A 25,135-nucleotide genomic window follows, 5' to 3' on the forward strand; every position below is an offset into this window, starting at 1 on the left:
ATCCAGTCATGCAAGTCTATCGCTTAAATCGTTTTGTCGAAGGAATCGCAGAACCTACAATGAGGATGAGCGTTACGTTCAGGGCAAATAAACTGCCTCAGTCCATGAAAATATTTTGTGTCTCAGTACGGGTAAAGCCATTCTACCGCAAAGCAAATATCTGTCTCAACTGCCTTCGATACAACCACAAAACCGAAAATTGCAAGGGCAAACGCAGATGTGCAAACTGCACAAAATTTCATGAGAAAGACGAAGATTTTTCGAACTGCCAGAACCAAGAAAAATGTCTATACTGTCGTAGTAACCACAAGACTACCGACCAGTCATGTCCAGAACATAACCGCCAAAACAACATTCAGGCGATAATGGCACGAACCAATCTGACGGCCATAGAGGCGACCGAGCAGTTTCCCATTCAAACACAAAATTATTATGAAGCCTTGACTGAAGCAGTTCAAGAGCCTACTCCAGCTGAATCCTTTGTTAAAATGACAGCGGGTAATTTCCGCCGAAATCCAAACTTGCCTCGACGAAAAACGGAGAAGAATAGATGAATGAATAATGTTAAAACCCTAGCAGACAATATCATGGTGTTCCAGGCGAAACCAAAAACAGGAGCCAGTACAAAAGAGAGCCCAGCCTTATTAAAGCGTTACAAACCAGTTGAATCAACAGAGTGGAAAGAACAAATAAAACAGAACAGATAAGACCAGTCCCAAGGAACAGAAATTCAGCGAGAGAAGCCAACTGCTAAAAATGGTAAAAACTATCAGGAAATGCCGGATAAGTTAAACACCATCACAAACAATGTACAAGAAACGAGTGAAAACATACCCCAGAAGAATTTTCATTATTTGTTACGGATATGATCGATAAGGGAAGAATTAATCCCAGTAGTATGGAACTAACCGAAACAGATGATTTTTAAATGCAACAACCTTTTTTAGAAAACACCATACGATTATGAGAATATTGCAGACAAACGTGCAAAGCTTAAAGAAAAATAAAGAAGAAATAATCCGTGTATTAAATGAAAAAAGTTATGATATAGCCATACTGTCCGAAACTTGGTCGAAATTCGGAGAAGAAGAATCACGACAATACAACGTTACCGGATACCATCGAGTACTTTCATCCCGTATTGATAATTACGGCGGTGCGGGTATTCTTATCTATTATTAAAAATAATTGGAATTACCAACCAGTAGACGTTTCTGTACCATCTGATCAAATACAGTTCACCGCTGTCAACATCATAAGATTGAACATTGTTGTAGCTGCAATTTATGTTTCTCCGTCGATATCGAGGAACGACTTCGAATCCAACATGGAAATAATTTTTATTTGTCTTAGTTCAGCTTCTAGAATAATTCTAGGAGGGGATTTGAACTGTCATCATTTCATTTGGGGTAATGACACGTGTGACACGAAAGGAGCGAAGCTTCTAGAAATCATTAACAATTCGAACCTGATACTACTGAATGACGGCGCTAAAACTTTTGTACCACTAAAGATAGGGTAAAAGTCAACAGCCATCGATCTATCTCTAGCATCTGCTAACCTGTTCTGTAACTGCGAATGGAAAGCTCTACCAGAGTCAGTAGGAGGGAGTGCTCATACTAATGCTCTACTAATAGATATCAAAATAAATATCGTTAATCAGAAACAAAAGCAATCTGTGATCAACTATTGTAAAGTATATGAAAGCATTTCAGTACTGGATGGCGACGAAGTTCAAAGTATTGTAGATCTAAAGAACAAAGTCCAATGCAGCGTGAAACAACATAGGAAAAAGAGCAAAAACATTCCAAAGATTTGGTGGAATAAAAAGGTGGAAAAAGCTTGAAAAAACAAACAAGAGGCGATGACACAATTCAACCGTGTGAGTTCTGTCGAAAACTTAATAAATGTTAAAAAGATGACGGCTATTTTTATTCGGCAGAAAAAAGAAGGAATTCGACAACAAATCGAAGAGCTAGCAGCTAGCATCGATCCAACGACGGGTTCTAAAATCTTGCGGAATAAAATTGGTAGAATAACCGGGAAGAAAAATCGCAAGGTCAATAATCCAGTACAAGAAAATGTTCAGCTTGCGGAAAAATTCTTAGACCTTCATTTCGGCCCAAATGAAGTAACGGTAGATGTTCCTTTATCCTTTGGACCGATGTGTAACTATAACTTGATCGACATAGTAAAATGGGAAAAAAATTTAGCTAAAAAATGTTCCCGATCCGCACCATCAAACGATATGATAACGTATGGGATGCTAAAACAATTAAAACCTGATGTGAAGAAAAATCTTATACGAGATATCAACAACATGTTCATAGCTGGGTCGTTACCCAGTTATTTAAAAGAAATAAAAGTCATAGCTATTCCCAAAGCAGGAAAGGACCAGTCAACAATCGAGGGTAAACGTCCAATTTCATTGATGCCTACAATTACAGAAATTGTTAATAGTGCGGTGTTAGAGAAAATACAACAGCATATTGAGATGAACGCAATACTGCCAAGATTATCGGTTTCAGAAAAAATGTTTCAACGTCGACATGCGCTAACTATCTCATCAATGAGGTTAGGCAGAACAAACGAGAGAAGCTCATCACAGCAGCCGTGTTTATAGATATTTCTAATGCTTATAACGCAGTGAAATGCATAAAATTGGAAGAAATTATGCAAAAATTCAACTTCCCACCGGAAATCGTCACATGGGTAAGCACATCACTAGTCAACAGGAGAATAACAATGCAGGTAGCGGAGCAAAGGTTTCGCGCACCATAAGTAACGGACTTCCGCAAGGGGACGTCCTCTCCCCAACAATATTCAATATTTACTTGGCTGATTTACACAACATACAACATAACGATGGTACGGTTATTCAAATCGCGGACGATTTTGCGCTCCTGATAAAAGGAAGAAACATTGACGAACTCAAACAAACCGTGCAACACTTTGTTTCAAAGTTTGAAGAGCGAGCAGAGAGCCTCAATTTACAAATACACCCGGACAAAACGAAAATTATAATTTTCCACGGAGGAAACAACACTATACAGCTAACAATTAGAAACATCATTGTCGAAACAGTAAAAAGGCACAAGTTTTTAGGGCTACACATAGATCGTTTTTTAAATTTCGGTTATCACACGAAAGAAATGAAAAACAAAATAAATGAAATATAAATTTGTGACAAGCAAGGAGATAGCCAAAAGTATAGCGTTGAATACGCCATTGTTCGACCATTTGAAAAAACTATGGAACTATTCCGGGGAAACAGAGCAACTTACATACGTTGAACAATTATATATGGCAAATCGTGAAATATTTAACTGTATAAGTCCAATTAAATACAGCCGTCAATGCGAGGAGAAGGTTGAAATCCAATTAGACCTTGGGATAGAAGTACGCAAAGCGGATGCAAACATCAAAATATTCAAACAGTTAGTTTTTCATCTTCCTAATGGAAAATACCTAAACGCACAAAAAGTTTATACGGACGCCTCGAAAAATAGAAACGTGTGCGGAATAGGTGTGTACTTGGAAAAGCAAAAACAACGGATAGCATACCGCCTAGAACACGAAACCTCGATTATGACAGCAGAAATGATTGCAATTAGAATAGCCACTGAACAAATTAAGAGATTCGGTTCAAAATGTTCGGTAATATTAACCGACTCTCTCTCTTCATGTAAACTTCTGAAAAACAGTCAACACAAATCATATAGAAGTAAGCTAATCGACGACATTTTGAATAACTGCCGTGATTTAAATATTTCCATACAATGGATTCCTAGTCATACAAACATACTTGAAAATGATATAGCAGACCAATTAGCTAAGCAAGGAACGAACTCTAATATTGTCATCAAACACGAGCTTTTAATTAAGGATGTCTGTTTGATGTTACAGGAAGAAAAGTATACCTCAACAAATCAATGGTACAAAGAGTATGCTCAGCAAAAAGGACAAAAATTCTTCGCCATCCAAGAAGAATTTCCTGTCAACCCGTGGTACTGCGAGAAAAAAAAAACAAACTAGATAACAGAGAAACGCGTATTATAAACAGACTAATGGCAGGTCATGATTACAGTAAATTTTGGCTACACAAAATGGGTCTGCAAGAAAATCCTAATTGTAACACATGCGATGAACCGGAAACATCCGAACACGCTTTATTAAAATGCCCTCGTTTCCAGAGTATAAGAGAAAAATTCAGCTTTGTAGACAAGTTTCAAAGCACGGCCGACATATCAAAGACTAATGATATTGACCTGTACAAAAAAGTATTGAACTACATAAAACAAACAAATATCAAAATTTAAAAACCTGACTGCACTGTTATTATAACAATTTTCATGGAATAGAAATACGATAAAATAGTCACACTGGCATCTATGCTATCGAACGGGAGGATAACGTCAAAAAGACAATAAAGAGAGCTGTTGGATTTATGGTCCTGGTTACCGTTCCATTGAGTGGTACATTATTGTGTCCACAATTAGAGAAGAAGAAGAAGAAGACATAGTTGGTCGGCCCGGAAGATGAAGCGCTTTGCCTCGCTTGGTTAAACACGTCGTAGGACACAAGTGTCGACGTGAACCAGTGAGCAACTCCATTTTAATTCTGATTGAACTGAAATTTTGCACAGGATGTTTTTTCGGGCATTTATTCGCAAAGACATGAATTTGACATTTTGTGTTTTTTTTTTGAAATTCGAGATGACTATTTTGGTTGGCACTCTAACCTACACGAAGAAAGGTCCATAGGCGTAGCCAGAGGGGGGCCGTTGCCCCCCCCCCCTAATTGATGAAATTGGTGCAGAATTTTTTTTAAATAACTAATAATGTTTGCGCTAAAAAAAATAAATAAAAATTGCCGAAATTTCCATAAGTTTACCTTTACACGCACTGGCGAAACTACGCATGCAGCAACAATCATATTAACCCATGAGTCATCAGAAAATAATTGATTTGCGCGTTTAAATAACGGTACCCCGCCGCGTCGAAAATGGACTGTGCAACCAATCAAACAGTGCTTGGCCAACATGGACATACATGCCAGGCGAACATGGACAGCCAATAGCCGTTCACTAGTCTCGGAGCTGCAGGCAATGAATAGCTGCAGGCAATGAATAAGATGGTCAAATCGATTTTCCCGGCAATTCACGACGTGGCGGTGCTGATGGACGACGAGACCTGTCTTACTCTGGATGGCAACGACTGGTAGGGCACTTTGTATGTTACTTCCACCACGAAAGAAGTAAGCACTAAGCTGAAATTTCTTTCACACACCAAGTTCCCCAAGACGGTGCTGCTGTGGCTGAAGCTCGGATCACGGATGGGTAAACGAATACTAACCGGATACTCGGATAGCCGGATACGGATCATCGAATAGTCGGATATTCGGGTATCCGGATATTTATATCCGTAATTTTGAAGTAGAATACTTCTCTCAGGAAGTTCGGCTACATAGGGATGTGAAATGAAAATCTAAAACCGAAAAAAGTTAGAAATATCTCCAATTTCAAATGTTAATAAATCGGTTAGTTTTCGATGGATTTCCTTCGTTTTTGCGGCAATCGATTAGAAAATCTTCTATGATTCCTACCAAATGTAGGAAATTAAAATTTCATTATTCGAACTATTGTACTATTGAAAATTCTTAAGCCTTGTTGAAACACAAAATACGACCTCTGATTGGTTGTTATACGATTGCTTTCCCAAGCACGGTCGACAGAGTTATGGACCTAGTAAATTGGGAATGCATTATTTGGCCTACATTAGAGCCTTCATCAGATATTAAACAGAAATTTCATCAGATATTAAATTGAACAACTGAATTTTTTAAGAACACAAATGAATATTATAAGAGTTGATATTTTCTCGTTTTGCGCTATAATCCAAAGTTAATTATCTTTATCTACATGCATACTCTGCCTATTATTACGTATTTGTGTCGCTTAGTGTTTGGCTACGGTGATGCAGAACGCAAATGACGGCGCGATGCGATTCGGCAAGACGAAATGTGTTGAAATGTATAGCTCTACTTCGCCGTAAAAAGAGCTGTACATTTCACCACGGTGAGGCGAATCGCATCGCGCCGTCATTCGCGTTCTGCATAACTGTAGCCTTTGTTCCGATCCCGTTCAATGATGTCGTATTTAATGTGCATATTACAATTCGGCAGCACTTCAATTGCTCATTTGCGCAAATTTCAAAAATATTCAATACACTTCATTCAACATATCAAACAAAATGAAATTACAATACTGCTAATGAACGGTCAACGTTTATTTACTAGAAAAAATGACTGACACGCATGCAGCCGGGTTATTTTTCTTGTAAAAGTATTCTACTTCAACCTTGCGGTCGTGGCTTTGCATACAACCTTACTGTGATTTTTTTCTATCTTTTGAAACCGCGTCAAATAAAACGTAACACGAAAAATGACTTTTTTCACAATCCCTCATCCCCTCGTAAGTAATTATTCACATAATTCTCTTTAAACTATGTTCGGATACAAAATCCGGATATCCGGATATCGGTTTGATCCGGATTTTGGATATTTGTCGGATATATGCCCAACGTTCCCAAGTTGCGTCTTATCGAGGTTTTCTGGCAAGCCTGATGCGTAGGATCTACTTCAACAGTTTTGTCGCGGAATTCCAGGAGAAATGAATAAATAAAACGAAAAAAGAATTAAAAAACATGCCTACACGCATGTTTTCGTCCGCCATGGCGAATGTTCCGGTTAACTACCGGAATGCTGCACGCAAGATCTTAGATTTTTTTTTTTCAAGTAAGCTAACATAATTACCTTCCATAGGAAATTTATGAAACTCAATTATCTGTCTTAGTTATTTTTTTACCACCATCCAAAAAAAATCCATTTTTTTAACGCATACGTTAGCACAAAACGACATTTTTGCCCATTGAACATCTGTGTAAAGTATCAGCCAGATCAAAAATAATTGATTGAAATGCTCGGCCTATGTTACGTGGAATTGCACAGGTTTTTCAGTTGATCCACTAAGAACATTGCAGCGGCAAAAATACCGGGCAAATCCGTGTTGATCACTAACTACTAGTATTTATTTCTATACTTCAAAATACCATTTTTTTACTTCTAAAATTTTGAAGAACTTAATCCCCCCCCCCGTCCCCCATCCCAATTCTGGGTACGCCCATGGAAAGGTCAAGTCCTCACAAGATTGGCCAACCCTGGGCAATATTCAAATAAACCTGGAAGATTTGAGCGAAACTGCCCGAATGGATTACCGACTATTGCTGCTGACACTTTTGAAGACATGTTAGTCCCAATTTTCCCGTTGCGTCCATTTTTATCCTCTACCACTGTTTCAATTTCGCAAGAACGCAATCGAAAGCGACGTCGGAATTGAAAATAAAAAACATTGTTTAAACGCTGGATAGCACCTTCCTAGGCATGGCGGTCAATATTTGGCCATTTTTTCAGGCTCAGAGCAGCCCCAAATCTTTTCATATAATAACGTATAAAAATATTTGTTCCGCGAAATCAGTTTCTTCGTCACTAGAATCAACCTAATACTCAAGAACAATTTTTGCGTTCTGCATTTTTTTTGGCTGAAAATTCGCTAATATCAATAGCAAACTATAGGTACCGAGACAGCACAAAATACAACTAATAACAGTTCGTCAGCTTAGAGTAGAATAGTCATTGGAGGCAACGTTGCCATGGTCTTACGGAATTACTTTAATTAAACATATAAAGAAAAAAAAATCGATGCAGCACAAATGAAAAAAACTGCAACAGAGTTGTGTTATCGACAATTTGAAAAAACGAAAACAAACTTAGAACAAAATCGTGTTAAACGGAAGGAACATTTTAAAAAGCAAAAGAAACACAAATCATTCCGGAAACGATTGACGGACATTTAAGTTGGTTATTGCTAGATCCGCAGAATTTCGGGGAAATACGACACAAGCATTTTGCCAACGCCAGCTAGTGACGGTCTTCGAAAACTGGCAACTGCCGGTGTGAAACAGAAATAGTGGAATGGGTAATCCGCAATAGCAACGACCGGTGCGAAAATCGGTTGCTATCCAAAATAGCAACTGCCAGCGTTGTAAGAATAGCAACTTAAATGGCAACCTACTGGTACGCTTGCTCTAACTTTTTCATTCGACTCGTATAACTGATGGTGACGGTGGAAGTCCTGGGGAATAATAAAGTGCATCACAAAAACCGTGGAGGTGTTAACATTTATGTAAATGTTTAATTTTATATACTTTCATGGATTTCATGAATTTAAGACAGGCAAATCTCGTACGCAACCGCCTGAATCGTACACTTGATTTGGTTTTCTGCACTTTCGAGCAAAAGTTAAGTGTCAATGTTTGCCCCGTTCCGCTTTTACCTATCGACAGTCACCACCCACCGTTAGAGATGTCTTCGCCCGCCGTCACTGATGGTATCGCACCGATTGTCGCCAATGCTGAGCGAACGCTTAATTACCGTAGGATCAATTTTGCTGCTTTACTTGCGTACCTGTCAACGGTGAATTGGGATCTTCTTTTTGCTTCTAGTAACGTTGATGATATGGCTGATAAGTATAGTGACGAAATATGCTCGTGGCTGCTGACATATGTACCAACTAAACGTGCTGCAGCTTCGCCTGCGTGGAGTACACCGGGATTACGTAAACTAAAACGTGAGCGTAACGCATGTCAACGTAGATTGCGGCGCCACCGAACACTCGAACACAAGTATAATTTTCAGGTAGCCAGTAACGCTTACCGTCGAGTTAACGCTGCACTCTATAAGTCGTACGTCCTGAGAATTCAATCGAGTCTTCGGCGCAATCCCAAAGGTTTTTGAAACTTTGTAAATTCCAAACGGAACACTTCGTCGATCCCATCGAGTGTTTTTCTCGACGAAGAAACCGCCTCGACTGCTGCATGTAACCTTTGACGGTATGGTAACATGTAATCTTTTTGCTACACATTTTGCTTCGGTCTTCAACTCAGGTTGTACATCTCAGCAGGATGCCGAGTACGCTGCCTCTGACGTACCAGCTGATTTGATCGATTTACGATCTTTCGTCATTACTAATGAAATGGTTGTTGAAGCAGCGAAGAAATTGAAGTACTCCTATTCACCTGGTCCAGATGGAGTTCCAGCTGTGGTTTTGACCCGTTGTATAGCTACATTAGTAGATCCACTGTGCTGTATTTTCAACCGTTCGTTCAATGAAGGAAAGTTTCCACTTTTGTGGAAACAGTCCTACATGTTTCCTGTATACAAAAATGACGATCGAAGAAACGTGTCAAACTACCGTGGAATAACTAGTCTCTCTGCTGCATCAAAACTTTTCGAGATTATTGTGTGCGGCGTACTGTTAGAACGAACTAAAAATTACATCTCTTTTGATCAGCATGGTTTCATGCCCGGCCGATCGGTGGCTAGTAATTTACTGCAACTCACTTCCATCAGTTGTGCGACCATGGAAAGGAAGGCTCAGATGGATGTGATATATACCGACCTAAAAGCCGCTTTTGACAAGATTGACCATCGAATATTGCTCTGTAAACTCTCTCGACTCGGTGCCTCAAGTAAACTAGTTTCGTGGTTTGAATTGTATCTTTCGGATAGAGCACTGCGAGATATGACACTCATAATAACCCAGATTCCACGGCAGATGTTACTTAGCGACGTTTTTCTCACTTACGTGAGTCCCGTAATAGGATTTTGTTCACTTCACTCTGATTTCACCGTGAAGTGACTCCCGTAATAAGCACCAGTAACTTGCTATTAATTCCGGAACAATCTGGCTACCGGGAAGGCCATTCGTGTGAAACCGCGTTGAACTTAGTACTAGCAAAATGGAAAGACAACTTAGAGAATAGAGACACAATATTTGCTGTTTTTTTGGATCTAAAACGCGCTTTTGAGACAATTTCTAGGCCCTTATTGTTGAACACAATCAAGCGCTTTGGAATTTCGAGTACTGCATTCAGATGGTTTGAGAGCTATTTGTCTGACAGAACTCAACGGACTGTTTTTAATGATTCTGTATCTAGTCCCGTGGAGAATGATCTTGGAGTTCCACAGGGAAGTGTATTAGGGCCCCTTTTATTCATTATGTATATAAATGACATGCGACGAGTTTTACGTTTTTGTGATATCAATCTTATTGCCGACGACATCGTATTGTTCATTGCAGCTAAGAATTAGAAGAAGCCGTTTCACACTTGAACGAAGATTTACGTTCTCTAAACAGATGGTTGAAGTATAAGCAATTGAAATTAAATATAGATAAAACTAAATATATGATTTTCTCGCGCACCGTTGTAAATGACGATGTCTCTGTTTTGATTGATGATGAGGCAATTGGTCGCGTTTGGGAGATTAAATATCTTGGCGTGATTATTGATGACAACCTAAAGTTCAACGCTCGCATTGACAATGTCATCAAGAAAATTGCCAAAAAGTATGGAATTCTATGCCGTTTGAAAAACGAATTAACGATTAGTAGTAAAATACAGCTATACAAGTCAATCATCTCTCCAAATTTGGATTTTTGCCCTACCTTTATGTTCTGGCCAATAACACACAATTATTGAGGTTACAGCGTTTGCAGAATAGAATAATGCGTTTGATTTTAAATTGTGATAGATTAACTTCCTCTGCTTTTATGTTAGACGCTTTGCAATGGTTATCCGTGAAGCAACGAATTGTTTATTTGTCTATGGTGTTCATTTTTAAAATAATTAATGGTTTGCTACCTCAACACTTGTGTGGTCGAATTGAAAGAGGAAGAGATTTTCATAGATATAACACTAGAAACGCGGATGAAATAAGAACACCTTTCTTTCTAACAAGAGCTTCACAAAATTCATTATTTTATAAAGATATAAATTTTTTCAATTCGATGCCAAGACATGTTAAACGTGCACCAACGCTGTCGGAGTTCAAGAGACAATGTATTTCACACGTGAAAGTTTCTGTTGTACAGAACGAAAATTAAAACTTTTATAAAATGACGAGAGTTTATCTGACGAAGTTTAAACAACGGATTTATTTTGGATGAACTATTTATTTTTGGAACCTATCTATTTATTTATTGTTTTATTGAAGCATGTAACTGACGAAGTTTTTACGAACGGATCTGATTGTGTTGTAAAATTTTATTCATATTTTATATTAGACCTTTTTTAATATGTAATGAATTAACAAAAACTACTGTGTTCGTCACGGTGGTGATGATGGATTTTTTCCTTTATATTGTTGTAGCTTTAAGAAATAATAGAAAGTGACTACATAAGTTTGAGCCTCGCGCGCGGAATTCAGATATAAATGGATTCTTTAACAATGCTTAGAGAAAAATCATGAAGTAGTTGTGGTTAGTCTGGCTGAAGGTCATGAAAACCCTGTGCTAGTTTTGTGTAGCTCTATAGCTCTTCACATTTTTACCGATGTGAATCAAGTAAACAGTTTTTGAAGAAGTTTATATCTGGAGGTAAAATAAGTTTTTTTGTATAACTGATTTAAATGTGACTACATTAATTATCTATAGATAAATCGTCCAGTTCAAACCTTTGTAGGGGTATGTGGCGGGACCATCATCATCATCAAAAAGCGATTCTTATTGGAAAGTTTCTCAACGGAGAAATCGACTCACCTTGGCTGCTTACGCTGCTTGATTTGCGAGCATCGCAGAGAACGTTGCGCAACGATTCGTTACTTGTGCCTAGATTTCATCGAACATCTTATGGGTATAACGAACCATTCGCCGCGTGCATTCCTTTTCACTAGTTGAAGACTTATCTTATTTAACGAACCTACCCAGCGTTAATTAGTTCGACTTTGCTGTAATTTGGTTAAGGTTTTCAATTCATGAAGACTTAGTGTCAGATGAATTTAATCACAAATAAACAAATAATTGATCATTATTTTGTTGCCCATACCAAGGTTTGTTAACCACCAGTTAAAAATCACTGTAATAAAGCAATTTTGGAGCATTCTCAAATCATTGTTTAGCAATTAAACATGAAAAACGTGTGAAAATGAAAAAAATGCTTTCACTGCTGTCATTTTCATTTCTCTTTTCAAGGCAAAAATTAGGACAATCTGTAGCAAAATCTATTATAACATTTTCTTTTGATACAAATTTATAACACGGCTTATATTATTAAACTGAGAAAATTCCAAATAATAAAACCATTTTTATATTATTAATTCTAGGGATATTCGTCTGAAAATAGTACAAAAAACTTTTTGGACTACTGTTGAGCGATTTAACGCACTGAAGAATCTTACGATTGAAGAACTAAAGGAATACTCCCAAACTTTCTTCCGCCACGTTAGAATCCAAGCCCTGATACAAGGGAACGTTCGTAGACAAGACGCATTGCATCTAATGTCGAAAATGTTAGCAACCCTCGAGATTGGAGAGATACAAAATGTAAGGTTTTAGGGATACTAACGTACAGCAATGAAATAATATATACATTCCTTTACAGCAATCACTCATTGAGTCAAAAGCACGTGAAATACCACTCGGCAATAATTATTTAACAGTTAAATCTTTTCGCAATGACGATGTTAACACAGCGACCACTAACTTCTATCAAGCAGGACCTATTACGCCCACCCTATATGTGCAATTACAAATGTTAGTCATGCTAGTCGAAGAGCCACTTTTTGACATTCTGCGCACCAAGGAGCAACTGGGCTACGATATATCCACCACAATGCGTGAAAATTTCGGTATTTTGGGATATTCAATCACTGTTCACTCACAGGAGGACAAATTTACTTTCAAGTACATTGACGAACGAATAGAAAGCTTTAATAGTAAATTTATACAAATATTGGAAAATATGAATGAGTCTGATTTCCAACTGATGAAATCTTCTTTATTAAAACGCAAGCAGATTGTCGATACTGAACTCAAAAATGAAATGAGTAGGAATTGGGCTGAAATAACTTCAGAGCAATACATATTCGATCGTAACAAATTAGAAATAGAATACATCCAAAAACTAACAAAAGATGAAATCATCGATTTTTACAAAGTGCTATTGTTTGATAACAAACAAAGAAGAAAGCTTTCGGTTCAAGTTGTTGGATGTAGCGATAAATCGAACAATTGTAGCCTAGAAACTAAGGAAGATGATATGAATAATGGGGAAGATCTGAATCGAGAGTTTCAAATACATTATGTAACAACAGATGACACACAACGAAATCATGTAACTGACATTATCAGTTTTGGAAATAACTTAACAGTGTATCCACTCACCAAGCTTCATTTCTAATTATTTGGCTAGCCTAGTGATAATATTAGTGAAGGTATAAATCATGTGGATTGCGATTTGGTGTTGAACATTTGAATAAAGTTTATTCGATTTAATCATTTGTTTGCTTTTGCTTTGCTATCCTTTCTTCGTACTGTTCTTTGTGTTTTTGAACAAATGAAATAAAGTTTGCTTCTTCTGCTTCATCGTCACCTATAAAAAAATGAATTCTTCAATATTTGATAGCAAATTTTGTTAAATTTGGTAACCTGGACAAATAGTTGCATCATTCTCATGTCCTTCTTCATCTTCCGAACTCTCATTGCCTGGATGTTTTAAATACAGGTCTGCTCGATCTCGTCCGCTGCTAATTTGACTTATCAAAGAAACTTCTTCACCTTTCCCTTGACGATAAAGATTGTTAAGCTTCTCCTCGTCCTTTCGCTTTTGTGCTGCGATCTTTTCTATTCGCAGTTTTTCATATTCAGCTTTATAATCATTCAAGTACTCGGTTGATGCTTCATCTACCAGCTCAAAAAATTTTCCGAACCCGATACCCGTTTTTGATGATACTCCACAAGCTTTCAGATCGCGATAGAATTCATCCAACGTTAAAGACATAGTTCGAGTCAAATTACTGACATATGTTGTTTCCGTTTCCAGAGCTTCTTGGAATGACTCGAAATCTTGCATCCACTCAATAGCAAAACCGAACTCTTGAACATCGATTTTATTCATCACTATTATGAACGGCAATCGAGCTTTGTATAGAATGGAACAAGCGTACAACATGTTTGACATAAATGTAGTGGGACTCGTAGAACGAACGATGTCCATTACGTATACCACAACAGTAGGAAATACTGTGGCCAATGCTTCTGTAATGATGGTCCCGGATGCTGACCATGTAAACACTTCGATTTGTCCAGGAGTATCAATAATACAATACTTATGTTTATCTTCAGTGCGCTCAACAAGTTCAATAACTTTGCCAAACTTTGTTGAAAACAAATTTAAAGCGGTCACAATACCACCGTTTGGACCGAGATTATATTGTTTCATAACCTCCTTATAATTAATGGTGTCACGTATATCTGCGCAAAACGGGAAATTCATGAAAACATAAAAAAACATGCATTTTTCTTACCAACATTTGCTGGGTAAGGAACTTCTCGACAGGCCGGATCCAAATTAATGAGATATGGATTGTGCTCAGTATGATTATACTGGGCAAGTTTACGAACGAACGTGGTTTTACCCGAACCAGCCATCCCGAGGACTATCAAACATATCGGTTTCCTTTTCGAAACGCTCGAAAGGTCTTTTGCAATTTGCATTTTCTTACAAATTTCTGGAATATCAGTGATGTTGACTTATTTATAACTAGCAATACTCTGTAGGGATGCCAAGTATAAATGACAGTTCTAAAAGGTACACGCTCCCTAAAATGAATTCAAAAATGATTAGAAAACAATTCATTTCCATAAAAAGTGGAACAACACGAAAATTGAGTAACTCTGTTGTTATTCAAAATTGTGTAACCATAGTATGGGCAAATACTGTGTATTTATTATTCAGAATGATGTATCCAATTGAACTCATTTTTCGTGTTTAATAAAACTCATTTAGTTCTTAAAAAATATCAGTTTATGTGTACAAAATTATCCATTTATTGAATTTAAAACTACTCAGTTTTGAAATTGAAACCTACACCGATTTAGATTTTGGAACTATCAAGTTTTTGAATAGAAAAATATTCATTTTTGAATTTAGGACTAACCATTTTCAGAATTTAAAAGTACTCAGTTTAAAAAATGGAAAACCACTCAGTTTTAAATGTGATGTTAGCGTAGAAAGGGAGGTTTGTGCCAGTAACAGTCAGAACAAAACAAAACTTAGGTTACATTCTATCTGAACGGTGTCTAATTATATTTATTTTTTAAGTATATTTTGCTCTTTTTTTTGTGATGCATAATCACTTGATATTTTACTCTCCCACAAATTTCCTGATGACACGAACAACCTGAAAACTTTTGGTTCCTTAGAATGAATAATGAAAAAAGTTTATATGTGTACCTTAAAGCTTTTTAAAATGTCCGTGACCACCTTCTCAGCGATTTTCTCATTTTCTGGAATCACTCAAACAGCCACAAGAACAGATAACACGGCCGCAAAGGCTAAATAATGGCGCACAAATGTTGAATCATGGTGCCGCCTTTTCACTCGTGTCAAATAATGGCGTCGTTTTTTCATGCTTAGTACTCAAAATTGAGTTATAGTGGTAAATTCAAAAATGAGTTATTCTAGATTAATCTAAAATCAGTGTAAAAATTACACAGAATCACCAAATGCGGTATTCATTTTTTGACGTTTCCATGCAACTTATGAAATTGAATTAAAACTAATTCATTCGCCGTGTTACTTTTCACGAGCGTGTATGCTATTCACGTCGATGCATTAGTATTAGTGAACGTTATGAACTTTTTCCAATTTTGTATGAAATTTAAAATGATTATGCATTTTAACCTAAACTTATAAAACATACTTTTCTGAAAAGTTATAGAAATGATGTTGAAACATGTTTTATTTGTGAGAAATACATAAACATGCTGGGGTTTAGGTAAAATATGCTGTTTTTCATCATTTTGCCGGTAACCATTTTGCACTTTTCGTTTTTTTCTTGTACTCTAATAGCGCTTCTAAATAGAGTCGCTTGTGTTTCATACGGTAACAAAAGTCATGAGCTATGACAATGACAAAGATTATGCTCCAACTATTAAAAATATAGCATTTTTATATACTTTATTTCGACATATTGTCGCAATTTTTTACACTAAATCAAAATAATATCAATTTCTAGTGTGTTTTAACTGGAGATTCACTCTCCAACCAAAAAAATCAAATATAAAACAACATAAAACGAGAAATTTCCAAAAATGTTCCGAATTCCATACAAAAAGCGAAAATTTCATAACGAGATTTGTTTGTGTGCGTGGATAGATAAAAATGTGGCATACATTGTAGAACTGTCATCTATACTTGGGCAGGGATGAGCGATAATAGCATCGATACCTGCGGTATCGATACGAGGGGTCGCGGCATCGAGTGTTTTGGCATCGATACTCACCGCGAGAAATGAGCACCGGTATCGATACTTTCTAAACAACGCTTAAAAAAAATGCAGCTCTGATACCGATACTATCGAAACATCGATAATCGATACTCCTTTAACCGATAATCCGATAGCTGGTATCGAAGTTTATTAAAGTATCGCAATACCAAAGTATCGATACTTTTGTCAGCATCGCCCATCTCTAAAAGGCAATCCACGGGTGACGTTTCAATGCTTGTACGTTGTTATTGTTGGTGTTTTTAAGCTGCGAAACCAAAACACGACCAAAACCGAAATCTTCTAATGTCGGCAATAATATCAAAAGTGATTTGTTATTGTTGTATTTAGGATTGGCACCCTGCAATGCTAGCTACCGATCGGAAAACATTTGTTTTCCACGCTTCTGGATCCGGGTTGCATCCGAGTTGCGACCGATCGAACATACGTAAAGCTGTCATAAGTTGAAAACAGACTGAATTCAGCTGATCGCAACTGTCTCGTGGATTGCCTTAAAGCCTGGGGTGGCATTGCGCATTTCGTTTCGATTGATTTTTGTTCGTTTCGACCACATTTGACATTGCCGATTTCGATTCGAGCTCGAAACGAGGTGATGGCGTATTATTGCAGTTGATCTTCGAGCAAAACTGGCATTACGTAATGGTTTGACCGAGTATTTTTTAGCTCGAAAGTGATAAAGTTATAAGTTAAAGATAAGTTCGTACCTAAGTTTGTTGACTAAAACATAAATAATTTCACTAAACAGGAGCGGAAAAACATTAATTTAGTAGGATCCACTAGCGAGTAGATTCAAAGTAGGGGCTAACTTTAACAGAACAGGAATTGTACTAGTGCAGTTTGGAGTACAATATTTCCGTACTTAAAATAGGTTTGACGAAACCACGAAGAAAAATTTCTTTTGCATCAGAAAATAACTAACTTTGTTTCATTTTAGTGTAAGCCTAATACTCATATCTTATTGTTTTCGTCTTTGTATATTCCAATAACCATTTTTGTCACTAGAAGAATCGTAGAAAAACATTCAAAGATTAATATTTTGTATAACGTGAAAAATACCAATCTCTAGGGGCAAGACACTATTGATATATGGCGGAATATTTCCAATATAAGATATTACAAAGTATTTATCGTTGCATTATTAGGCGTCGGTGTGATGTCAATGTGTCGGATAAACGATCAATATCAAAATTTATCAGCCGATATCGTATAATATTACCGAAATATTTTTCATGAAAATAAAGTTGTCCAGCCCCTAGACAAATCTGACATTTCTCGCCAAACATGTGAAAAGGGCCCATGTGCCATATGTAAACGAGCAAAATTTTCTCGTTTTTTATTAATACAAGCGAAATCTGCCCTTACCAATAAGCTTCATTGATAAAAGAATTTACTCTTAATCAAACAATCTTATTTGTACGGGTAGATTAAGCTTGTATTTATTGAAAAACGTGAAATTGTGGCTTGTTTGCATATGGCACATGGGCCCTTTTCACATGTTTGGCGAGATTTATTTTCGAGTCAATGTTTGCACGATATAAACTGTAATAAAATTGGGGTGTTGAAAATAATACGCAATACCAACTCCACTTCGAAACGAGTTTGATTTCTCTCGATTCGAGTTACTCGAAGCGAAATGCGCAATGTCACCCCTGTATCACATTCCATCACACAAAAAGTGTGATATCTTGACGTATGATTCTGCAATGTATTTTGAATGATGTTTCGACACGCTAACAAACACTTAACCAATGTTATGAAATGATGTAAACTTTTAGGTATATTTCTTCAACAACCTTTCGAACTTAATAAAACAATCTATTCTATTTCCTGTGTATTATAACCACGGGCGGTGCTATCACATTAGGGCATCTTCAGCGGTGGTCCAAATCGTTGTTTTGTTCTATTTTTTGGAACAAACTCAAATTCACTGCTGCACCGGTGGTGTAAATTTTGTTTTATACCAGATCTAAATTGAAAAAAATTGAAACTAGTATACGTTTTGGTCTATTTTTGTCACTTTTTGGAACAAGAAATAGATCGTTCTAAAACCCTTTGTACGCTGTCAATAGGTAGGTAGAATGTCATAATTCAATTGAACACCTCATTTTTGGCTATTTCCGTATAAGCGTTTTGCGAGTGTTGGGGAATAAACAAAACAAAGATTTTTTATGTCAACTCACAATTCATTTTTGTGGCTTTTCTGAAGCAGAATATGAACAGGTTTGTCGTTTTTGGCATCAAGGAAACCGACCAGCAAAAGGGGGAATTCTGAAAGACCATAACTGTCGCCTTAATTGTATTGTGACTAGAGGAGAATTTAAGAGGCCAGAAAAATGGTCCTTGAAGACACTGAACTGAAAACGTTCAAAATACTGGGGTGAAATTGTGCATTTTGTTTCGAGCAACTCGAACAGAACTAAATGATCGCTGGGGGGCGTTATGTTTCGTTTTTCGTATTTTTCGACTTTGCGGGTTAGATGAGCCGCAGGACAAATGACAATGACTGCTCCTTTTAAGCTTGAAGCATAACTGGCAGTGTGTGACCTACTCGAAAATAGCGAAAATCGTTCGAATCGAGCTGCGCAATGCCACCCAATATCTTCAAAACCCAAACCAAGTTTGAAGAACTGCAAGATTTTAAAAGATTGATGAGACGAAAACGGAAGATGAACATCTACGCGATCAAATATTTTTCGCTATCCTCCGCAGAGATGCCAGATGTTTTTGAAAAATGTCTGCAACTGCTCGAAAAACCGGAAAAATGTGCTCGAAATCTGAAAAAATATATCCGTGATCCGAAAAAATTTCGCTCGCGCAGGCAAAAGTCTGTGAAAATCTGCACACATTTCAAGAAAATCTGCGCAAATATAAGGAGACTTTGACAAAAATCTGCAGAAACCGTGGAAAAACTGCAAATATCTGCAAATCAATAAATATCTGCACACGGACTCCAAAAATCTGCGTTTTGCAGACAAATCTGCACATTTGGTATCACTGATCCTCCGAAACCAAGTAGGGTTTCGGAGCAGAAATTTTAGATCATACCAATCCATCCTGAGAAATGTCATTGACGCTCGGGTCAAACCGTCACATCCATAAAGTCTTGTGGATATAAGTGTCTTTCCAGAGTAATCGTTTAATGTGCGTAAAAATTATTGAATTTCCGTTTGTTAAATATTGAGTGTTTTTTATTATAACGAGTCTCATTAACTGATAGCATGGGGTATCAAATTGTTGACAGTTTGACAGATGTCAGCGGTTTAAAACAACAAGATATACAACACCGGTGCGGAGAACGAAAAGTTGGTCTATATTAGCTGGTTCTATTCAGGTTTCGCTGGTGTAAATCTAGTATAAAGTTGTTTCAAAAACAGACCACCGCTGAAGATGCCCTTATTTCATTAAACATGTCTACAGTTCACACAAAAAACATGTCTACATTTCAATATAAATACAATCTTGAAATGGATTTGAACACTGTGTGTCGAATATGCGTTTCACAATCGCGTGAACGTGTCTATAACATATTTTCAAGTGCTATTGTTGATGGTTTTCTAGTAACTATTCCTGAGATTATCTTATATTGTGTGGATCTTAAGGTATTCTATTAATACTTCCATGTACATTCATCACCCAATTAGATTTTAGATTGTTCAAAACGATGGAATACCTTGCAAAATATGCCACATCTGCAGGGAAACATTACTGAGTTTTTACATTTTTAAACAAAGATGCAAACGTACAGAAACGTTACTGCAACAAACAGTTGCATCCAGTGATATTGGAATCTGCAAACAAATTAATCTTGTGGAATTAAAAAATGAAGTGACAAAGTTCGAGTTTCCACATAAATTTGACGAAAGTTTAATTGAGTATTTAGATGAGGCAAGCTACGAAGTAACCCTCGATGAAGCTTCCGAAATTAACCAGCATCAGATACACAATGGAATTGAGAGCTTAAAGAATCACCTCGAAAACTATAAAGATGAATCGCCTTCTTTAAGTGTAACTAAAGAAAATTTGAATGAAGATGACAACAGCATTGAAGCAACGACTTACTTGGACATGGAAAAACTTGATGCCACTGACGGTCGTGTATTGAGCAAACATAGTAATGAAAAAGAGCATATCGAAAAAATATCTCCCGTGACTAACAAAGAACATAGTGTAACGATTTGCACTATTTGTGGTAAAAAAATAACTGGAAAAGCACGCTATTTCCGACATGTGAAATTACATGAGGCTAACGCCAATGTAGCCGAGTTTTTTATTTACCATACCTGTGAGATTTGCAACATGGTATTTCTGAAATATAATCAACTTTGTGATCACATTCGTTCGAATGAGCATTCCGTGTCATTAACCGTAGATAACAAAAAACCATTTATCTGCAGTTTATGCTCAGAACAACATCATAAGTTGGATGATATGAAGCAACATGTGCTGTCACATTTAAAACATTTTTCTTGTCCCTTCGAAGGTTGTGGGTGTGAGTATGCTTCTTCAGCCCGTTTGGCGAATCACATTAAAAGTAAGCATATCGAGTATGAATCATATATATGTTGCCATTGTGGTTTAGAAAAATTTGAATCTATGGCTGAATTACAGCAACATCTTCGCATAAACTGTACAGAGAAAAAGTTTCATTGTTATCATTGTGGTATGATGAATAGTTACTTTGCAATGCTTTAAACTATCGAATCTTTTCTTATAGACAAAAAATTTTTAACATCTAGATCGCTAGCCCAACATCTGAAATGTTTGGAGAAACGACATTGTTGCACCAAGTGTGGGAAACTCTTTGCACAGCCGGGAGAACTTACGCTACATCTCCGAGTACATAATGGAGATAGGCCATTCCAGTGTACCGTTTGCGGTAAGAGCTATCGAACTGCTTCTTTCAGAACTGCTCACATGGATTCTCATATAGAGGGCAAAACATTTGAGGTGAGAATACGTAAATGAAAACAAACTCTAACAACGTTTTCACGGTTGATTTTTTCAGTGTCATTTGTGTGGTAAAAAATTACAATCCCGTACTTGCTATCGTAATCACGTGAGGCGTCATTCAGAGGAAAAAAAATATGTATGTGATGTATGTGAAAAGAAATTTTACACAAAATATAATGTGAAAGTACATAAAGCAAAAGTTCATAAGATAAATATGATTGCTAATGCGCCCAAACTATGAAAAACATCCTTGTTTTATCTAAAGATAATAAATAAACTTGTGTTACACTATCATTTTCTATTTCACATGCTGTTCACTACCGGTAACACTATCAAATCACTATAGTAAGGCCGATGCTATGCTGGAAATGATGCGGCATGAACTGCGTCTTTCCTCGCGGTGAGTCAACAATGAAAACTATTGAACTGTTTCGACACAGTGCGCCGCATCGCCCCATTATACAATCGACTTAACGGTCAATCCTTTCTCAAGTTAACTATTAAAAATGCTTTAAAAATCGTTAGTGTGCACGTCTTCATATTGTTCGTCTATTGGCTATTTACCACTGCGTAGAAATAGATTAATTAGAATTAAAGTGCGTAGAATTATACATGAATTTTTGTATATTTTGGACTATCTTAATAGAAAAATAGAAACAGATTTTTTCAGGTTTATTTAAAAATTTTAATACAATCATGAGCTCGGTTTGTACCTTGTTTTGTGGAGTTCCAGTTTATCAACAAATTAGAGAAAATATTGTTAACCCCTTTAAAAAAATCACCGTTCGTTGAATTATTGAAATATCCATAAATGCATTACAATTTAATGAAGAAGCTTGGCAGCGTACCTCGGAAGAGTAAATGCCGTTCGGTGTATCTCTGTTGTATAGTATCGAAGCTTCAATCTATCGACTTCTTCGCTCGAAAAAACTTTTGAAGGTTCATTCAGTTTTGTGTTCTGCAAAATAAAAAAAAAAGTTTTTTCTTTTGCTACCTATATTTGTACTCAAACGATTTACTTCATTCAGGCTGGCGATAAAAAAACCAATCTGTCCGCATGGATAAGATGGTACTGACGCTATACCATATCCAGTGACGGGAAAATGTTTTCGAATGTGAGATAAAGTGTCCTTGACAAGCGTTTCATCGACCCATAATGATCCTCCTTGTGAACAAATAATTCCATTTGGTTTTAAGGCTTTCTTGGCTAGCCCAAAATAAGATTCATTAAATAGAGACTTTGCAGGTCCAACTGGATCGCTACTATCCGTAATAATAACATCAAACTCGCCTTCACGTTGTTTCATATATTCAAAACCATCACCGATCGTCAACTGGAGTTTATGCGAATCAAATCCACACGCCATGAAAGGAAGGTATTTCTTGGATAATTCCACAACTCTATCGTCGATTTCAACTTGGTGAACCTCCTCCACCAGTGGGTGTTTGACAACTTCTCGAGCTACACCTCCATCTCCTCCGCCCACGATGAGTACTTTCTTAGGGTTTGGATGAGAACAAAGTGGAAGAAATGCAATCATCTCTTGATAGGCAAATTCGTCGCGTTGTGTACACTGGATAATTCCATCCAACACCAATACAGTTCCGTACGTAAAACTGTAAAAGACAGACATAGGGAATTGAAATAATTTTAAAAAATATTGGTATTGAAGTGGTGCTGTTCATATTAAAACAAAAACAGAATTTTATACCTTGCTAGTACTTGGAAGATCAACAAGCATAGCCAATTAGACAAGTGAAGCATTATAAAATGAGTATTAATAAAATGAAAATATTGAAACTTGCCTCATACTGCAATCATTAGATGAACTGGAAAAACACGAAACTGTAGATCAATTAATTTCATTTTCCGAGCAATATACACTATCAGCACCAAAAACCTTCAGATTGGACACAAACATGTGTTCGTCAACTAATCCTAATAAATGTCAAGAACTCTTAACGTTATCAACTTACGTGTCAAGTATTTTAATATCTTGGTATTTAGACCGCTCCTCGTGAAGCACTTTCTTAATTTTTAACGAAAAGCACTGGCCTGGCCACAGTTGTTCGGAAACTTCACTAAACCATTCTGAGGAATCCATCGTCACCATTCGCTTTAAAGACATTACATGTTAGCATTGATTGATTAAGACAATTTCCTTGCAATGTTTCAATGTTATAACTATGATACGTAATGCTTAAATATAAGTGTTTCGAACCATAACATAATTAACTCACAATTGCTTAAGTTTCTTTGATTTTTTCGAAGTTAGCGCCTAATACTCACAAAATGCAACGGTGTCGCCTAACCGATTCTAGTGGAGCGAAACGTTTTCAAGTTGTTGCTGTGTTACGCAATTCTTAAAAACTAACACCATATAAAGTACAGACTGTGAATTTGATAACGACAGTAGAGATTTTGCAAAGTAATTTTCAATAAGGTAACTAATTCGAGAAAACGCTAATGATTGATATCGAAATATTGCCCTTTGCATGACTATTTAGACCTATTTAGACTTCTGTGATAATCATTCTTTGTCAAATTTCTTTTTTCGCTCTCTCAAACTGACAGCCTAGTAGTGCAACGGTAGTTTTGTTTGCTGCATTGTTTGTTTAAGTAGTTCATTAGCAACATGTAATATATTTTGTGAGCAAGCTGTAAATGAAAATTATATATTCATTATGCATTAAAGCCTTATTTAGAGTTCCAAGCGAAGTGAAAATCTCATACAAAATGTACATTTTTTCACGCTCGTGAAAAAAGCAACCTGCAAAAATTTCACTTCGCTTGGAACTGTAAATAAATTCGAACCAGCGAAATCAAAGGATGTGGATCTCATCTTTTTCACTGGGGTTTACTTTTTTCACGCATGCAAACGGTAGTGAAAAAAGCAACAGCAAGCGAAAACTTGCGTGCGTTTATATTCTGTCAGTTGCAGCCAATTTTCATTTCGCTCGGAGTGTAAACTTGTGAAATTCGCTTCACTTAAACTGTAAACTGCAGGCTGGTGTAATACCTGCGTGTTCCACAAACGGGTTTTAACGACAGATTTCGCAAGCGAAAATTTATGCTTTTTCACTTGTCAAATTTTTCACTTCGCTTGGAACTGTAAACTATGCTTAAGTTGAAAATTGGAGTTGTCGACTAGCGACATTCGATTTTACTCTCATAGGGTAAACTGGTATAATACGCCCACCCCCCTAAGGAACATCATCAATATTGTAGCTATGTTTATCACAAACAACATATCTTTTATGCAGTTGGATACACTATTTAGTTAGTAATGCACTGCTATTATTTTGTTTTGTAATTACTGTTACACAAAAACGCCATAATTTGATAAAAAAAATAGTAGGAGGGTGGTATCCAAAACACGACCGCATAGTTGACGTAGGACTACAATAGTTATATATTTCCCTTCGAGGCTCTGTTTGATTTGAGCTCGTTTTACTTCTGGCAAGGTTCGATTTTGGCACACATGTGCCAAAAACGAGCGATTATGTCTAATCACATTTCTTAGTTTTCTTGATTATTAAAATCAATTTAAGCTCAACATTCTCCCAAAGAAGGGTATTTTGGTTCTTTATGTTGCCGAAGCGGATGACTGGAATCGATAAAACGGTTCCTGGAATATGACCGGAACAATACAATATCGCACCCTAGCCTGGGGGCTAATGCGGTCTCGATCAACTAGATTAGTTGAGAGAATTCGTTATCGATATTGTTTTCGGCACATTCTGCATGTTGTAGGATAAGTACAACGATACACCGTGCCCC

The 25,135-nt window shown here is 36.8% G+C and overlaps 4 protein-coding genes across 13 annotated transcripts in view; 2 read left to right on the top strand and 2 right to left on the bottom strand.

The window, feature by feature from the left end:
* Positions 1-13,390, top strand: part of LOC129724200 (nardilysin) — a 123,601-nt gene extending 110,211 nt beyond the window's left edge. For both annotated transcript variants that reach the window (XM_055678895.1, XM_055678894.1), the window contains exons 10-11: positions 12,220-12,439; positions 12,498-13,390. In XM_055678895.1, the coding sequence (XP_055534870.1) occupies positions 12,220-12,439; positions 12,498-13,295 (1,018 nt within the window). In that variant the 3' untranslated portion in view covers positions 13,296-13,390. The remainder of the gene's footprint in view (positions 1-12,219; positions 12,440-12,497) is intronic.
* LOC129724202 (GPN-loop GTPase 1) lies at positions 13,346-14,706 on the bottom strand. Its single transcript, XM_055678900.1, has 3 exons — positions 14,422-14,706; positions 13,544-14,368; positions 13,346-13,487 (listed from the first exon to the last, which is right to left on the bottom strand). The coding sequence occupies exons 1-3, from the start codon at positions 14,609-14,611 to the stop codon at positions 13,387-13,389; spliced, it is 1,116 nt and encodes a 371-aa protein (XP_055534875.1). The 5' UTR covers positions 14,612-14,706; the 3' UTR covers positions 13,346-13,386.
* Positions 14,707-19,780: 5,074 nt separating this feature from the next.
* On the top strand, positions 19,781-21,660 carry LOC129723900 (zinc finger protein 596-like). Of its 3 annotated transcripts, none has more exons than XM_055678387.1 (4): positions 19,786-20,003; positions 20,053-20,935; positions 21,119-21,351; positions 21,410-21,660. In XM_055678387.1, the coding sequence occupies exons 1-4, from the start codon at positions 19,812-19,814 to the stop codon at positions 21,593-21,595; spliced, it is 1,494 nt and encodes a 497-aa protein (XP_055534362.1). In that variant the 5' UTR covers positions 19,786-19,811; the 3' UTR covers positions 21,596-21,660. The 3 variants fall into 3 exon arrangements, with proteins under 3 accessions (XP_055534364.1, XP_055534362.1, XP_055534361.1); XM_055678386.1 differs by having other exon boundaries at positions 19,788-20,003; positions 20,053-21,064; XM_055678389.1 differs by lacking the exon at positions 21,410-21,660 and having other exon boundaries at positions 19,781-20,003; positions 21,141-21,163.
* Positions 21,661-22,015: 355 nt separating this feature from the next.
* On the bottom strand, positions 22,016-24,494 carry LOC129723901 (spermidine synthase). 7 transcript variants are annotated; one of them, XM_055678392.1, is made up of 6 exons: positions 24,375-24,493; positions 23,645-24,013; positions 23,332-23,471; positions 23,161-23,184; positions 22,374-22,971; positions 22,016-22,312 (listed from the first exon to the last, which is right to left on the bottom strand). In XM_055678392.1, exons 3-6 carry the CDS (start codon positions 23,466-23,468, stop codon positions 22,178-22,180), a joined length of 894 nt encoding a protein of 297 aa, XP_055534367.1. In that variant the 5' UTR covers positions 23,469-23,471; positions 23,645-24,013; positions 24,375-24,493; the 3' UTR covers positions 22,016-22,177. The 7 variants fall into 7 exon arrangements, with proteins under 7 accessions (XP_055534367.1, XP_055534366.1, XP_055534371.1 ...); XM_055678391.1 differs by having other exon boundaries at positions 23,596-24,013; XM_055678396.1 differs by having other exon boundaries at positions 23,161-23,255; positions 23,596-24,013; positions 24,375-24,484.
* Positions 24,495-25,135: the final 641 nt, after the last annotated feature.

Source organism: Wyeomyia smithii, chromosome 2, assembly GCF_029784165.1.
Source record: "Wyeomyia smithii strain HCP4-BCI-WySm-NY-G18 chromosome 2, ASM2978416v1, whole genome shotgun sequence".
NCBI classification, from domain to species: Eukaryota; Metazoa; Arthropoda; class Insecta; order Diptera; family Culicidae; genus Wyeomyia; species Wyeomyia smithii.

Excerpts from the sequence above, each read along its gene's own strand:
- LOC129724202 (XM_055678900.1), bottom strand. The coding sequence starts at position 14,611 with ATGCAAATTGCAAAAGACCTTTCGAGCGTTTCGAAAAGGAAACCGATA. Across the intron at positions 14,369-14,421 it reads TCCTTACCCAGCAAATGTTG|ATATACGTGACACCATTAAT; the intron begins GTAAGAAAAATG and ends CGTTTTGCGCAG. Across the intron at positions 13,488-13,543 it reads TGATGCAACTATTTGTCCAG|GTGACGATGAAGCAGAAGAA; the intron begins GTTACCAAATTT and ends ATTTTTTTATAG.
- LOC129723900 (XM_055678386.1), top strand. The coding sequence starts at position 19,812 with ATGTCTACAGTTCACACAAAAAACATGTCTACATTTCAATATAAATAC. Across the intron at positions 20,004-20,052 it reads TATATTGTGTGGATCTTAAG|ATTGTTCAAAACGATGGAAT; the intron begins GTATTCTATTAA and ends ATTAGATTTTAG. Across the intron at positions 21,352-21,409 it reads TAGAGGGCAAAACATTTGAG|TGTCATTTGTGTGGTAAAAA; the intron begins GTGAGAATACGT and ends TGATTTTTTCAG.
- LOC129723901 (XM_055678390.1), bottom strand. The coding sequence starts at position 23,483 with ATGTCTTTAAAGCGAATGGTGACGATGGATTCCTCAGAATGGTTTAGT. Across the intron at positions 23,185-23,331 it reads GATATTAAAATACTTGACAC|TTCATCTAATGATTGCAGTA; the intron begins GTAAGTTGATAA and ends GTGTTTTTCCAG. Across the intron at positions 22,313-22,373 it reads TTATCGCCAGCCTGAATGAA|AACACAAAACTGAATGAACC; the intron begins GTAAATCGTTTG and ends TTTATTTTGCAG.